The 16191-nt window shown below is 34.8% G+C and overlaps 1 protein-coding gene across 1 annotated transcript; it reads right to left on the bottom strand.

Annotated features, from left to right (window-relative positions):
* Positions 1 to 887: 887 nt before the first annotated feature.
* Positions 888 to 16040, bottom strand: LOC108746946 (clustered mitochondria protein homolog). Its single transcript, XM_018484085.1, has 17 exons — positions 15632 to 16040; positions 8128 to 8402; positions 7396 to 7818; positions 6814 to 7180; positions 6500 to 6636; positions 5903 to 6183; positions 5697 to 5823; positions 5444 to 5618; positions 5136 to 5338; positions 4877 to 5027; positions 4469 to 4674; positions 4128 to 4334; positions 3944 to 4042; positions 3418 to 3759; positions 2346 to 2618; positions 2025 to 2150; positions 888 to 1767 (listed from the first exon to the last, which is right to left on the bottom strand). Exons 1-17 carry the CDS (start codon positions 15732 to 15734, stop codon positions 1111 to 1113), a joined length of 4152 nt encoding a protein of 1383 aa, XP_018339587.1. The 5' UTR covers positions 15735 to 16040; the 3' UTR covers positions 888 to 1110.
* Positions 16041 to 16191: the final 151 nt, after the last annotated feature.

The following is a 16191-nucleotide window of genomic DNA, read 5'->3' as shown; positions in this document are numbered from 1 at the left end:
TTATATCAAGCAGGCACATTAAGAAAAATTTGAATTTAAGAATATCTATAAAAATATGGAAGCACCTTCTCGCGATTAATAAAAGAAGAAAGGAGATGAATTATATTTGTATGAATTAAAATAAATCGTAACTTTCTTTTTTTTCTTTCGGTGGTAATTAAGATGAAAATATGTCTAAATGACACATAACGGTGATTGCGAAAAAAGGAAAAACAAAATAAATTTATTGAAAGCGAATTCGCAAATAACAGTGCATAATGTATTATAATACATATATTAATGCATATTAAAGCCTGTGTATACGCTATACATTTATAATTGAAATACAATAACGACATAATTTAATATTTACCAAGCATTGTGGTAAAATATTAAATTATTCTTAACGTCTTATGAATTCATCTGTTTATGCATGTATTCAACGTAAACGTAAAGTATGTGGCTTTTAATGAGCATTACATTCAAGAAAAATGAGAAAAGAATGCGAATTCGCTCTACAAAATAATAGGGAAAATAAAGGTAATTAGTTTCGAAAGTCTAATATGAATTCAATCGAGTTTGAACCGATTAATCTGACGAATTAACGACCGGTTACCGTCGACGTATCATATCACCGGTTTTTTGCATGGTAAATAATTTGAGCCTTTAAAAAATGCGTGGCTCCCGCGCAAATAAAAAAAAAATTGTATTGCTTTTTGATTTCATGCGATGGCAAAAAGGGAACAATCTTTTTTACGTATCTTGACTTCTCAAAGATATAATCTTCTTGAAGATTGCTCTCTTTAAGCGACATGGCACCAGTGTCTTTATATACATATATTCGATATAATAGATAAATGTGCGTCTCGCATGCAAATTCAATCTCGGCGGATATATTCATCCCCTTATCTTCACAAACACACCATGGTGGCAATCTTGCATTTTGTCTTTTTTTTAGTCTCATGTCCTAATTGCGTTTAAAGTATAACAAAAAACGGTGCAAGTATCAAGTATGTATACATCGTACGTGACGATTCTCACGCAAAATCGTCATCTTCCACAACGGAGGACTAGGGCTTAGAAAAAAAAAAAGGAAAGACTACTAATGTTTGTCGTCGGCGAACGAAAGACTCAGCTCTTTGCCATCACAACCGACTCCAATGCGTCAGTTTTGCTAGTTTCCAAGTCTTTTGTTGCCTTCTGTTCGATCTTAATGTCATTCTTCTCTGTTGTTTTTTTTGTCTCCTTATCATTCTTCTTGGTGTCCTTTTCAGCAATCGCCATGATGGCCTCGCTGCCATCCGGCGACTGTTCCTTCTGTCGTTTCTCGATCTCTGCCTTAAAATTATCGATATCCTGCTGGCTGATTTGCACAAAGAGAATGCCGTTGATGACATTGAGCATATCCAATACCGAGCCCATACTGGGCGGCTGCACCTGAATCGGTGGCAGGCTTACACCTGACTTGCCCGTGTAGATCTCGTTCATTTTCTTTTGCAACACGACCGCCTGCTGGGTCAGGTGCCGCAAGCAGTCACTGCTTTCCTTCGTTTTTTCGTGCTCCTCACCTAATAGCTGCTTATAAATTGCGTAAGTCTCCTTTTCATTGTTCAGCGCTGCTCGGAAATCACCCATGCATGACTGTGTGCGTGCCACTAAATGATACGATACCGCGACCTTCAATGAATGAGGACCGTGATAACGTAAATTTAAGGCTAATGCGTGCTCTAAGAATCGCAATGACAGTTCATATTCACCGACCGCGTGCAGAATCAGTGAAATATTGCTCTGCAAAAATCAAATACGATGTTATTGTTATATTTCAAACATTAATTTTTTAGGAAGTTTGTTGCCTTAAAAATGCATCACAATAAAACTATTTAAGCACAAATAAGGTATCATAATAAAATTACTTTAAAATTATATTGTGTGTGTGTGTGTGTGTGTGTGTGCGCGCGTGTGTGTGTGTACGTAAATATAATATGAAAGTAATTTTTTAATTTTTACACGAGGAATTTCTAAAAATTATCTAAGATTAAACTTACATCGAGCAAGGCCACTTCTGGATGGTCTTCACCACAGACTAATAATGCTAGATAACGTGCTCTGTATAATAATCTTAATGATACAGATACTTGCCCGTTGGCAAAGGAATATAAAGCGAGATGTATCTACAAGTACAAAATAATTATTAATTATTAAATTTTAAAAGATATATTATATATACTATTGTTTTATTTTCTATACAATTCAATAGCAAATTTCATATGCTATATAGGTGTACATAACGCAGAATTATTTTTTTACCCTGTATTACTATTTTAACTACAACTGTCATTTATTTTAGTATGATCGGTATAACTTACGTATTCTGTAATGGTGTACGGATGATCGATGCCATTGACCCTCTCCGACATGAGGACTGCTTTTTGCTGAGTAGCAAGTGCTTCTGCATGGTCGCCCATTATGTAATTCAATCTTGCTAGCATTCTAAGACACTGTGCAATTTCAGGATGCATAGCACCATAGACGTTATTAAGGAGATTCAGCGCTTCGTTGATCAAGTCGTATCCATCTTTTAAGTACCCTTGTTGAATCTTGCTTTGACCAGTGGTGTAAAAATTATACGCGTCGCTAGCCTAAAAGAAGTTGAGTTGAAACGATTCCTTTACTTTAATCCGCAGCTTTGATAAAAATAAAAATTCTTTTGAGATTTTTAAGATTTAAAAGTTTTTTATATTCCCGAATATTAATTTCATTTAAAAAAATGTTTTTTTAAGATTTAACGCTTATACATTGTCCGGCAAAATGATCTCCCACATTTTAATCTTTAATAAAAACGCCATTGTAAATGTTATTTAGATTTTATTTTTATTAACTGAAAATGTATGCTATGCCATTTGTTTTTATTGAGTTTTGAAAATTACAGAGTCCAAGTGGCGACTATTTTTTTCGATACACATATTTTTTCGAAGCTGATTTCTAAAAGTTTCCATCACTCGAGCAGTAATTTGAGGCGATACTCCTGCAATTTCTTGGCGTATTGCTGCTTTCAATTAAGGCTGAACCTATAGCTCTAAAATTTGAAACCCACAACAGTATTGTTTTGCGATCTGGAAAGCTGCGACTGGAGCATGTCTACCAAGCGCGAAGTGAGTACGAAAAGTTCTTTGCGTCGTAATCACAGATTCGTTACTTTTCATTTTTCATAAATGTTTCGATAACGAAGGCACGATGCTCGCCCGTCCAATTCATGACGACAACTGAAATGGCAAGGCGCGAGCTACCAACCGACTACGCTAAGCTCCTCCTCTCTTCAGTGGTTCGGGCACAGTGGCGGTGCAAAATGTGGGGGATCATTTTGCCGGACTCTGTATATAGTTTTTTTTTTTTTGCATTAATCATCTCATTTATATTCATTTAGGATCAATGACTTACTCTAGGGTTGATATGTTTGACGACGGGGAAGATGTTCAATATATCTTCTTCGAAGAAAGTTGCCCGGTTCTTGTTTTCGAAGTTATATTCGCGCAATAGTATTTGAATGCCAGTCTTAATGCAGAAACTACGTAGTAATGAAATTTTTTGTAGATAAAAATGTTCTATCGTGGCTTCCAGAGATTCTGGGCTCGGTGTTTCCCAATCGTAATAGGCCTTCAAATCACTCTTAATTTGCTGCCACAATGATTTAGGCGTTAATGATGCCCATTCTACTTCTAACTGCGGTCCGTTGTTTCTCCCCTTACGTTTATTGCGGCGTTTGGCAGTTTTGCTTTGAAGCTGAAATAAAAAAATTCACGTCAATATATCTCCTAAAATTTAATTATATAAAACATAATTTTAATAACTATTGTCCTTCATTATTATTATTAATTTGAAATTAACAAAATTTCGATTCTTTTTATTATTATATCATTAATTAATAACTGTATATAAATTATAAAGGTGTAAGGATCGATCGTACCTCTTCTAGATTTTGTTGTGGATGTATGATCTGTGCCGAAGACAGCAAGCAATTCAGAAAATGACTGACGGCCGCGGACAAATTCATTAAATCCGTACCCTGTAAAATGATACATTTACAATTTTTTGATATATTTCTTAAACATATCATATTAAACATATCAATTTTATTTTCGTATAATTACCTGCATGTAAGAGATGAAAATATGTTTCGCCGATCGAAGTATCAGTTCGGATACAGCAATGCGGTTGAGATAATGCAACTGTGGCACTGCGGCTAACATAGCCGCCAATTTACCAAGATAGCGAACGTTAATGCCTCTACCGTGAAGAGCCTCCACTAATGTACTCCCGTCCATCGCGGCCGCTGTATGATCCAAACACTCCCGAATCTGAAATAAACATTTACTTAAAAAAAAAAGATATAATTGCGCAATTGTGAATACAGTTAGAAATAGTCCACATCTTGGACCTAGTTACAGAAATATTAAAAATGTATGCTGTTAAATTTTTACAACAAACTTACGAATGTCGGCAGCTGCACCGTGAGTAAGAAATCTGCAGCATCCTTTACTAGTTGTTTCTGCTTCTTCAGATCGAAGCCATTAAGATCTGGATGCTTAACGCCGGGCGAGAACACGTCCGGGTTGAATCTTACATCGAACTCAGCGTCGCGCAGACTACCCACTGCCGCCGCCGCTTTTCGCACTATCTCTTTCGTGCTCTCCTCCACTACCGTAAAAATAAGATTTGTTATAAAACTATTATTATAAAACTAATTCTAGTTTATATGATAATTTCTTATGATTTATTTTCTTTAATTTTTTTCTTAACATTCATTATTTCTTTACTATTAATAAAATCCTAAAGGTTTCTTCACATATACGAACTTATATCATCAATGCATCTAAAAAAAAAAAGAAATAATACATACGTTCTTGTTTCTCGCCACCTGTAATCGAGTCAGTGATGCTCTCAACAATCTTTTTCGCTTCGTCGGCCTCTATTAGAGATTGAGCACAGTCTTCCTTGTTACTGTCCGTTACAGCAATTGAATCTTCTTTTTTGTCCTCTTTCTTATCTTCCTAGAATTATTAGTTTCTGTATCATCTGCACTACTTCAAATTATTCGTATTTGAAGTACAAATATAACGAAAATGGGAAATATAATATTAAAAAATATCTATTTATACCTTGGGAGTTGCCTCTTTTTCCTTTTGAGATCTTCTAGCAGACGTAAGCTGTTGAAGATGAACGGCCGCATGTTTGATAAACTGAACGTACCTGGCCTCGACAAATGAGTCTATGAGTTCTTGTCGTAGACAGGCCAATCTATGTTTGTGTTCTACCGGGAAACCCAAGGCTCGTGCTTCTTTGCTCAGTTCCACGCCTTCGACTGAACAAGAAATATATTTCCCAAATAAATAAAAATTAACAAATTCATAAATAAAAAACAGCTTCTTTTTCGTGATTATGATAAAATTGATAGATCTCAACTCACGTTTCAGAAAATTTACATCAGGTGGGAAAGTCCTCAACAGATCGAGCACATAATGTCGTGAATCGTTACCAATGATACCCTTGCATTCAACGCTGCTGCAAAGTTCGATTTCCTCACCTGCATCGTTGATTACTTTATGGGGAAGGATTTTCAATTGCTGTCCAGCTTTGTTTAACTAAACGCGATATTTAAAATATTTGAATAAGTCATATTAAACAATAATACGGCAATTATTAATCTTATGTTTACTTACCAATTCAAGATATTTAGGATGTGTAAGAACAGTCTTTCCGAAATCGATCGAACCATAGACTACCGATTGTTCTTGTTCACGTTCCAATATACCCGGTATAATGGATTGTGCGGTGATACGATAGCCTCTACAAGAAAATTCATACCAAAAAATAAGTAAGAATATATACACCAATAAGAAAATCATAAGGAATCCGATAAACGCACCTGTAATCGATGACGACGGTGCCGAGAGTATAGAGACCGGGCAAGTCAACAGCCGCGTATACTCGGACACCTTGTAAATCATTACGAGGTGCAACAAAGGCGGCAGCGTCACCACCTAACTCTTTATAATGGTCACGGACGTCGAAGCCGAGAGAGAAGAAGATATTGTTCCAAATGAACATTTGCATTTTGGCTTCCTCACCAGGGTTTATCGCCATAACATTGCCATCAATAACCGCCACCGCTCCGCGAGTCGCGGCTGCCACGAAATCACTATGAACCTAAACAATGTAAAACGAAAATTAAGAAAATTATTTGAGAATTTATTATTAAAATGATTAAAAAATATAGTTTATTTTTAGTATTATTTTATTATTTCAGTTAAATTCAATAATAATTATTATATATAGTGTCTAATTATTTATAGTAATTATTTATTTTTTGTGACAAATTCTTTCTTTAAATTAGAATTAAAGAAAGAATTTGTCACAAAAAATAAATAAAAAGTAAATATAATTTCGTTGTAGTACTAGTTTGGAGACATTACATATCATATTATACTCAAAAAGGCTTATGTGAGAAGGATCAACAATATACCTTGAAGATAGCACGCTCTCGTAGCAATCTTTCAGGAAGATTTTTACGCGATAGTTCTCTCGTAGTTTGTAATTCTTCGTTCCAATCGCGTGTTTGTCCTGGGATGTGTTCTTCGTATCCTAATTTAGAGGAAAAAGCTAAAAACAGATTGTTTAAATTAAGTTTCAATGACAGTGTCCACAGGTACTAATCCATTAGCACACATTCTTGAATAATTAAAATTAAATGTAACACAGTTAAACGAATTAAAATCCGGCTAATCATTTTCTTTTTATTGATATCTATACGTTTTCTTTATTTCTTTTAGAACTTACTATCTTCCGCGCGAATAGCGTCAATAGTGTGTTCGATTTGCGGTGCGCTCCAGGCATACAATTGATAAGGGGTGGCGACTCGTTCAAAAGGATGTCTCTGAGTCCTGCGTCGTTGCATAGAGGCAAATCCTCGTTTAAAGGATGGACTGAGTTGATTCAATAGTTCAATGAGACTATGGCATAAATGGCTAGGTGTAGCTGGTTTAGGATTAAATACTTCTTTGGTCGATTGGTTGACAAAGAATCCTCTGGCGCATGCAGTCAGATAGTATTGTTTGTCTTCCAACGTAACCACATGTAAATATATTAGATCGCCGTGAAGCTTTCTGTGGCCAGGTGGTGGATTCCATCCTGATGTTGTTAAGACCTTTGGAAAGAAATTTAAAAAACTTTGATTTATCTCCTTTTCTTCATAAAAATAGAATCTAATTCTGAATTTTGTACAAAGAAGAAAAGTATCATCTGTGAGTAATTTTTCTTCGAAACAATTAATTTTTATTATTTCGAGTTAACAATATAATTTATTCTTTCTTGTTTCATTCTCTTCTCATATGATTATTAAACTTTTCAAGAATCACTAACTTTGAGACACGGTGGGCACTTTTGCTCCTTCGCCTGCGGCTGGAGGGGCAACAGGGGTCTCTCCCTACAACCGGGTATGATGTAATCGGGTGGCGTGCAATCGACTGAATCCGCGCGAGTCTTCTTCTTTTCTAAGATATCGCCATTTGTGACAACGTTAAGAAATGATAGGCTACTGCACTCGACGCCGTTGTAAGCATCCGCGGGATCCACAGACTTCAGCAGGTCGCGTACGTGTCGCACATGTATGCGCGCCTCCCGCATCGTGTACGGCTCCTCCACTACCTTGATAATGGAGGCATCCTTCAGACCCTCAATATTCTTCAGTTCGGCAAAGTTGTCTAACGTGTTGCCATCCAGTTGCAGTGAAAAGCACGTGCGGTGACACGTGTCTTCGCGGTCCATGAGTAACTGGTGGATCTCCTGTAGAGAAAAGAGATATCAGGAAAATTCAAATATTGGTTTATTTAGTACTCCGTTAATTTTTATTGGAATACTTTTTAAAAATCTTGTCATAAATTTAACATTAACATGATACAATATAATAGACACATGAATATAATACAAAGCAATAAATAGAATATTAACAAGAGATAATTGATTGTTATTAAAAATAAAAATGTTAGAATAAAATTAAGTTCAAGACGTTCGTAAAGACAGTTAATTAAAATTATATAATTAATAATAGATAGCCATAGGCATAAAAATTTTATTCAGAAAGTGAACAATTACCTGTACCAACTCCATGCTGGATACTTGAATGTCAAAAGGTTCGGAACCGGGGCTGACAATCTTGACAGTGAAGCCCAAGTCTTGAATAAAAACAACTTCTTGTTCACTTGAACCATCCTTTTCCTTTTCTGCTTCTTTCTCGTTTTTATCATTATTTTTATTGTCTTCATTTTTCTCCTTTTCGCCCTCTTTTGTCGCCTCAACCTCTCCCTTTTCTACAACGTTTTCCGTAGCCGTACTTGTACTTCCGCTGTCCTCTGTTTCGTTTTTCACCTCTACAAATAATTCACTATATATATAAAGAATGATTCTGCGAATTATTTCATGAATTGTTGTGTCGTGTTACATATTTGATGTGTTTTATCAAAGCGCTATTAAATTTATTGCATTAATTTATAAAATTTATAATATTAAGAATTATCAACAAATCACACAAGATATTGTTTAAATTTTCAAATTTGTCGATTTCTTTGAACTTATTTACATAATAACTTAAAAATATGATATTGTATCTGAATCTCCATTAGTTACATCACATATATATACAATAGATATAAAATTCACAGATTAAACAAAGCTTAAATCTCAAGTGATAAGATAAATAAAAAGATTTAAATCAAACAACAGAACAAGTTACAGAATCCAATGACTTTCTCTTCGCCCTGACACTGAAAGGGACACGATGCATTTACAAGATATAAATACATCTCATAGTCCAAGTAGTTTTATGTTGTCAGGCGCACTTTCTGATGTACTCAGACGCACTCTTTCACCACTTGCATTCACCGATGTGCTTATAAATAAGCGGCAAAGTAAATAGTACGCACCGTACTATTTATATTGGGACACGTGTTTGCAATACGCTTCAACTTTGAATCACCAGCAACGATCTATGTCAAGAGAACTTATTGGACTTCGTTGATAATAATTGTTATTTTTCGTTGTAACAACATTTAATCTTGTCGATTCAATTTTTCATTCCTATTTAATATTTTTAATTTAATCCTCGTTATACTATTTTTAAAATAAAACAATATTAAAATCCATAACGAATTTCCAATATAAATCACTTTATACATAGTGTTTTTATCATCTTATCTCCTCTTACAGCCTTTTCTTTTTTTTTACTACTTTATTATTATTATTAAAAAACCATTAAAATTATCAATTATATTAGTTTCTATAATATTAAATTGATATAAACGCACTCTCTTCAGTTAAAAACGTTATTATACTAATAACAATATAAAATTTTGTTTTCTGTGACGATCGAATCGTACGCTTGGCATTCCGATTGTAATAGTTTCTAAATCAGTGTTACACTGTATAGTTTCGTACAGGTGATCGCAACTAATTTTCCGCTTTGCTGAACCACGTTTTGTAAATATCATCGATTTCAAGCAGTCGTCAACAATACGTAGCAACCGAATCGCATAACTGATAAGGGAACTAAATATCCATAATTCATGTGCTGAGAATTAGATAAATATGAGTTCTTGAAAAAAAAATCGACAAAATACAAATTTTGCAATTTAAATAATTTAAGTAATAATAATAATAATTAGTATATAATATTTAAATAATAATATATATAATGATATACAATAATTAAAAATAATAATTTTGTTCTTAGTAATTTTCTAAGCATGTATGTAAATTTTTGAATCATGAAGTAAATTGAATTAAATAAGATATTACATCTTCTATAGTAAACAAAAATATTCTTGATAATTAGATAACAAAATTTTAGTCGAAAAAATGTTTTGTAGAAAATTTTTTCTTTTCATGTTCTTCGGTGCTTATCGTCTACTTCACTGTCTTATCATCATGTTATCGTGTACGGTTCCATCGTTGTTATGTATAGAAGCGTTGTACTCCTGTTACAACACGGACACGTTAACGCTATACAGATAAGGCGTTTTATCACAAAATAACGTGATGAATAGAGGAAAGGATCTATTTGGATAAGGGTCACGATGATTATAGTGAACATTAAATTATCTATTTAGAAGTAATATATAATAATAAGACATCGTAAAGTCAAATTTAAACTAGATATTGACGAATACTTAAAGGATGCAATTTATAAAAATGTTTATTTTTAAAGATGTAGCTTTATAAGAGATAAAATTAGTTTTAGACGAAAATAATCAATTAAATTCCGAAAAATTCGCAAATTGTCGCGTACATTTTTCTTCTATCATTATAGTTATCTATTATTAGCTACTCAAGCTTCAAAATGAAATGCATTTAAAATAGGTATTCAAGCGGCGTAAACAGGTGATAATATTCACGACTCACTCTTAACAACTGATAAATGGAATATCTACCAGTGATATTATTAGACTGTTATTGCTAATAATTATCGCGCATAAACATTGTTTATGCATTTGTCTCTAAAGTAGAACTCAGACTCACAAGTTAATAAATGTCATCGTCAATTTCATTCATGAGAAAGACAGTGTGACTTTAAAATATCATTCATAAAACGCCTACAGCCAGATGACCACCAATACTCGCGAATCGCCGCGCTTTCTTTCTCGTCGTTAAACTGCCACTTAATTTGATTCACCTTTAAAATAAAAGACATAATACTCAAATAGATTTACATTATTAATAAAAAAGATATAAAAATTTAATATGCATATACTGATATTAAAAACTTAATATAGATATATTCACATATTGCATAAGTTAAGCAAAAAAAAAAGATATTTATTAAATAGATAATAAAAAATTTTTTAATTTCAGAAGCAAATTTAAAAAATTGTGTTTGTTCCTGCGAAAGTCAATCCCAAGAAATATATTCGTAATGTAAAAAAGATCTATAAGACATTCCTAATTGTATAGAGGTTTGTCTATTTAAATAAAATCTGTGTCAAGAAAGTGGACAGACGGACGTGAATATATAAACTTGAAGACAGATATATGGGGTAGATGACTATAGTATTTACTGCTAAATATAGAATCCAAGCGGGTTTACTGTACGGGAGTTATGCGAGTTCACACTGTGCCGAAGACACGTGAAGAGGATCGATTTAAACACGCAAACTCAAAGGTGAAAGTACGAACATCATAGCGTGCCGCAACTGCACTAGTTAACCCGACTCGATTATCATCGAGGGATGTTTGACGTAGAAATCGTACAAAATAATAACCAGCGCCGATAACCTTTGTTATCGATACTCTACGATTCCATATGAGTATTGTTCCCTTGGTTCACGTGCAGTAAGAGACGGATCATTAACACGAGACTCACTTTCCATCTAGCTTTTAATTAAACCTGCAAATACACGAGCAATTATACAGAGTTCTCACGTCTGGTTAAGTTTCTCAAGTCATTTAGGTTTTCACATGTACTTACAAAATTTTTGAATGGTATAAATTTTTGAATAAACGCTCGTATAAACTAGAGTTTAATAGAAAAATTAGTCGTTACTTGGTGCTTAAAACAATTCTGATTAATCCAAAAAGAACTATTACTTAATTTGACAAATTTCAAATTTTCAAACACATGTCATTCATCTGTTTCGAAAAGAAAGTGTCCTGAAGAAAAAAGTTCGTTAACGAACGAGACATTTTTCAAAGACATACCCTCTCATCAATCGGGAAGGCTCCGATTGCACACATTGCATGTTGCACACATGCACCGCTAATTGGCCAATTTAAAAATAAAATATTCTTATTGGTAAAGCCGTAAAAAATTACTAGATATCAGCTGATATAAATGGTGTGTACAATTGGAATTGTAGGCAAACGGGATCCTGCCCCATAAATCAATGTTAATCTTTGAAAGAGAAACACGTGTCATTGTTTCTACTTCTGTACTTTTTCCATTTACATTATTTACGCTGAGCATAGAGAACAAATTCTAACGAAGAAATTAAGAAAATTATTTTATCTCTCGCTTAAATCGATTTTAAAAAAATATCCAAATTTCTTTGTTTTTTTCTTTATATTTTTCTTATTTTGCGTATAATAAAATAAAATGTAGTCAATCTCATTATGATTGTATAATAGTCAGTAATCATCGTAATATTCGCTTGAAAAATGAATCTTTCAAATAATTTTAAATATCCTGGGTCTTGACATACATCCCAACAACGAACATTGCACGATCCTGACGTCACTCTGAGTTTCGATATTGCATCATAATGCACGGTTTATCTCCCGTTTATCTCTCGCATTATTATTTCAAAATATTAAATATATCACAAAGGGAAATTCATTATGCATATCAACATTAAACACATATATCTGATTTCAAATGTTCAGCATTCACAGTCCAATCATATCGTGCATCATTATTTTCATCCTAAACACCGATGCCGTTTCCTTCGTTCTATAAAAATTAATTTATTATAAATTATTTACATACATAATTCTAAAAATGCTTAGATTGGCATCAAATTATTAATATTCTTCCAAAATGCTTATTAGCATCAAAATTATTTCAAAATTTCAGACTCGCGAAGTTGAAGCCCCCCCCGCCCTCTCCCCCATACTTGAAATAATATTTTCATCAACTTACTTTAATCAACGGAACTTTTTCTACGATCGATTGAGAACTTTAAAATTCTTCGGGAGAGGAGGGAAGGGGGAGCAACCAGAATTCTTCTTTTTTTGTTCAAATTTTGAAAATTGGGACTAGCTTCACAGAGGTATATAATTATAATTTGTTGTAAATGTTGACAGTACATAAAGGCCTCATATTTGGGCGTAATTGATACTTTCAATGTTTTCATGGAGCACAATGAAATACGATTTCCGCTGTGCGAAACGATTTTTATTAAACATCGTTACTCATCCCTGGTGAAAATTTTTCTCAGAATTGTTCATATAATTATTCAGAATTTCTATATAATTTTATAACTTTCTCACATTTTTTATACGAATTGGAACATTTCTCAGAAAATCTACATCTTTTCTTAGAATCTTTCATATACAATATGTTAATTATAAAATATCGTAAGACTTTTAAGATTTTTTGTAAGTATAATTTCTGATAAAATGTTATCAAATCTAAAAAGTTTAAAAATATAAATTATGAGATGAGAAATTTCAGAATATTTCAGAATTCACTTGTATAAAAAATTCTGAGAGAAAATGTAATATTACATCATATCATTTTTTTTGCCTTAAAAATCAGAAGATTTGTCGTAAATTAATACAAGGAGGCTTCGTAATCAATACTATTGATCAATATTTTGTCGAGCACAGCTGGAGATTACGTAAATATGGCATGTTTGCGTAATCATATAATACGGCGTATTAGTTTTCATCGTGCGAACGGTGATCTACGGATCATTATCAGTTCCTTAATTGGAACAGAATCGAAACGCTCGTTGAAGGGCTCGTCGCAGATTCGCCGAGCTTAGTGAATAATCGCTCCGAATTGCTCCACGTTTTAAAGAATCCCAATAATTCGCAACTTTATTCTAATTAGGCTTGTTTCTTTCAACTGAACTTCTTGCACGGTTCATCTTTTCTCTTTTTCTCTCCAACATAGACAGAAAAAGAACAGATCTATTGTCAAGGTTGACGGTATGCTCGTATCCTTGAAGCGTTTTCTGCAATATGCAGTTTTGAGTTTAACAGGCAAACTCCGGTTTCTCAATTGCAACTCGTATTGTTTATCGCATGGAATGCAGAACCTGAGAAAATTTGCAACGTAATCTCGTGTCGTTCCGTTCGCCGATATCACGGTAAGCAGGTCGAGTACCATGTAAGAAGTACCATTCGATCTAAAATCTAATCTTCAATGTGCTCTTCGCTTCCTGTTCCTTACTTTTTATATGTTTCTTACTTTTTTTCCTCTTTGTGATTGTTTTATCAATCATCGTTTTTCTTATCTCTTTCGAAGTTCTACTTTCAAGTATCTAGGATGATAGAAAATGAAAAAACAGGATGAGAGACAAAAAGACAAGGAGGCTTATTACAGTTCTTTAAACAAAGTGAAAATTATAAAAATCAACAAACTCACTAAGTATTAATCAACGAAGATTATAAATATTCTAGTAAATTCGATCCGTATTATATACTTTCGTAATTTTTATCTTATTTTAAGAACCGTAATAAGCCCCCAGAGATCAAAGTGGTAAAAAGAAACAGGAAGTAAAGAGCATATTGTAGATTAAACTTGAAAGACTACGATGAGTTCCTCGCTTTCCTGAATTCCTCTGCGATTCTCCGTCTCGAGAAACAGCTTCATGTAGTTTGACGATTGTTCAAAAGAATGAATTGTCTTTCTTCCAGTCTATGCATAACACAAGTTTTCCGAGGGACGTAAAGACGTTCTAAAGATATCCAAAGGACGTCCGTCTTGAAGACGTCTAGAGGATGTTTGTATCCTAAAGACGTCTTCAAGACATTCCTCAGAGATCTGTGTTGTGTGGATAAATTTAGCCATAATTCCCATAAATATAAAGAATAGAATAGAATGATTTTTTCTAGCCAAATTGCTGCTCTTCTTGCATAATTTATCTTTCCTCTTTTTTCCTTCAACGTGAAAAAAAAAAGAGAAAAGATAAACCATGTAAATGTTAGACTAAAAAAAACATACTTAAGTCCTGAAACAATAGGTGTAATAAGCCTTAAGAAATTTATCAATCACAGTTAAATCGACTGATTGTCAATTTCTTAAGGCTTACTACTCTATTGTATTTCGGGATTACTGTCGTTATTAGCTATGAATTGATAAAGAAAAAAAGAAAATAATATGGAAATAATTGATTGAGAAGGTTAATTGTGTATCTTAAATGAGGAAAGTTACAAAGTGAACGAATTCATTAAAATATTTATAATTTTATTAGTTAAAATACTTAATGAATTTGTTTACTTATGTAATTTCCATCTAATTTTTAAGGTACACATTCGACCTTCAGAAAGAAAACGCTTTCGTAGACCGGAAGGTCGGTAAGGCTGGAATCAGGCTACGCATAGAAGATTGAAGGAGATTTGAGCAATGAACACAAAAGAATTTTAGCTTCTATTGTTTTTTTAATCGGTCAAATAACAATCTTTCAATCTCGAATGCATAGTCTGATTCCGGCCCAAAGAAATTCGTCCGTTGGCGCCGCGGCACGTCTTCTGCTAGGCCTGCCCCCTCCCCCCGGCGTCCCTTCTCATGCTACTTGCGGCTCACATGACCCCGTGCGCAGAGACTCGCGCAATTCGTGGGGGTTACGTAACGTGCGAGGCATCGCTCTATCCCGTTTCTACACGCGCTCTTCCCGATCGTGCGCTCTCTCCTCCTCGCTCGATGGAGGCCGGCTTCGCGTTCGACGGGTCGAACGACGAAGCGAAAAACTGTCCTGACGATCCGTGAAATGTCTTCGTCGGGACACGAGATGAGACCGGCGTTGTTCCTATTAAGGATTACATAACGCTCGCAGATCAGAACACGGACGAATTCTGGTCCGCGGATTAACCTTAAAGGAAATACTGTGAGGTACCCTCGTGGAGCGCGCGATGCCGCACGCGATAATTTCGTATCGGTACTGACCGGTCACCTTCGTAGCCTCGTGCACCTGATCGCCGTTCAACAAGGGTATCTTCGCGCTGCCGGTATCTCGTTCGGACGTGTCGATCTGTGCGCCGACTGCCATTTCCTTGGACTTGGACCACTCCGACGATGATGAAAGAAATGACGATGACGGTGACGACAGGGTGTAACGTGACAATGTGGTTTTCTTATTTCTCTGTATTACTTCGACTACCTCTTTACTGTCTCGCGCGAGCTTCGTTCTCTCTGTCCGTTCTTTCAGTGTCCTTGCTGCGATTTACGGTCACGCGCACGCACGCCCTTTTGAATCGTTCGTCCGGGACGGAAAGCGACGACGATGTCCGACTTTTTCACGACAGACTACTTCAGCGCGCGCGAATCCTGCGGCCCGCACGTGCGTTTCGAACGGTCTGCGGCAAAGTTCTGCGGCACGGCTGGCGATTGGTTCGTCGCGACGATCCGCGATTGGTCCGCCGTACTGATTCGCGATTGGTCCGTCGGTATTGCGCCTGCAACGATGCGTTTTTGTGCGCACAGCTAACAAAATCACTAGAAAATGA

This window comes from Trachymyrmex septentrionalis, unplaced genomic scaffold (genome assembly GCF_001594115.1).
Source record: "Trachymyrmex septentrionalis isolate Tsep2-gDNA-1 unplaced genomic scaffold, Tsep1.0 scaffold19, whole genome shotgun sequence".
Lineage (NCBI taxonomy): Eukaryota > Metazoa > Arthropoda > Insecta > Hymenoptera > Formicidae > Trachymyrmex > Trachymyrmex septentrionalis.
This window is presented reverse-complemented; position numbering and strand designations above follow the sequence as displayed.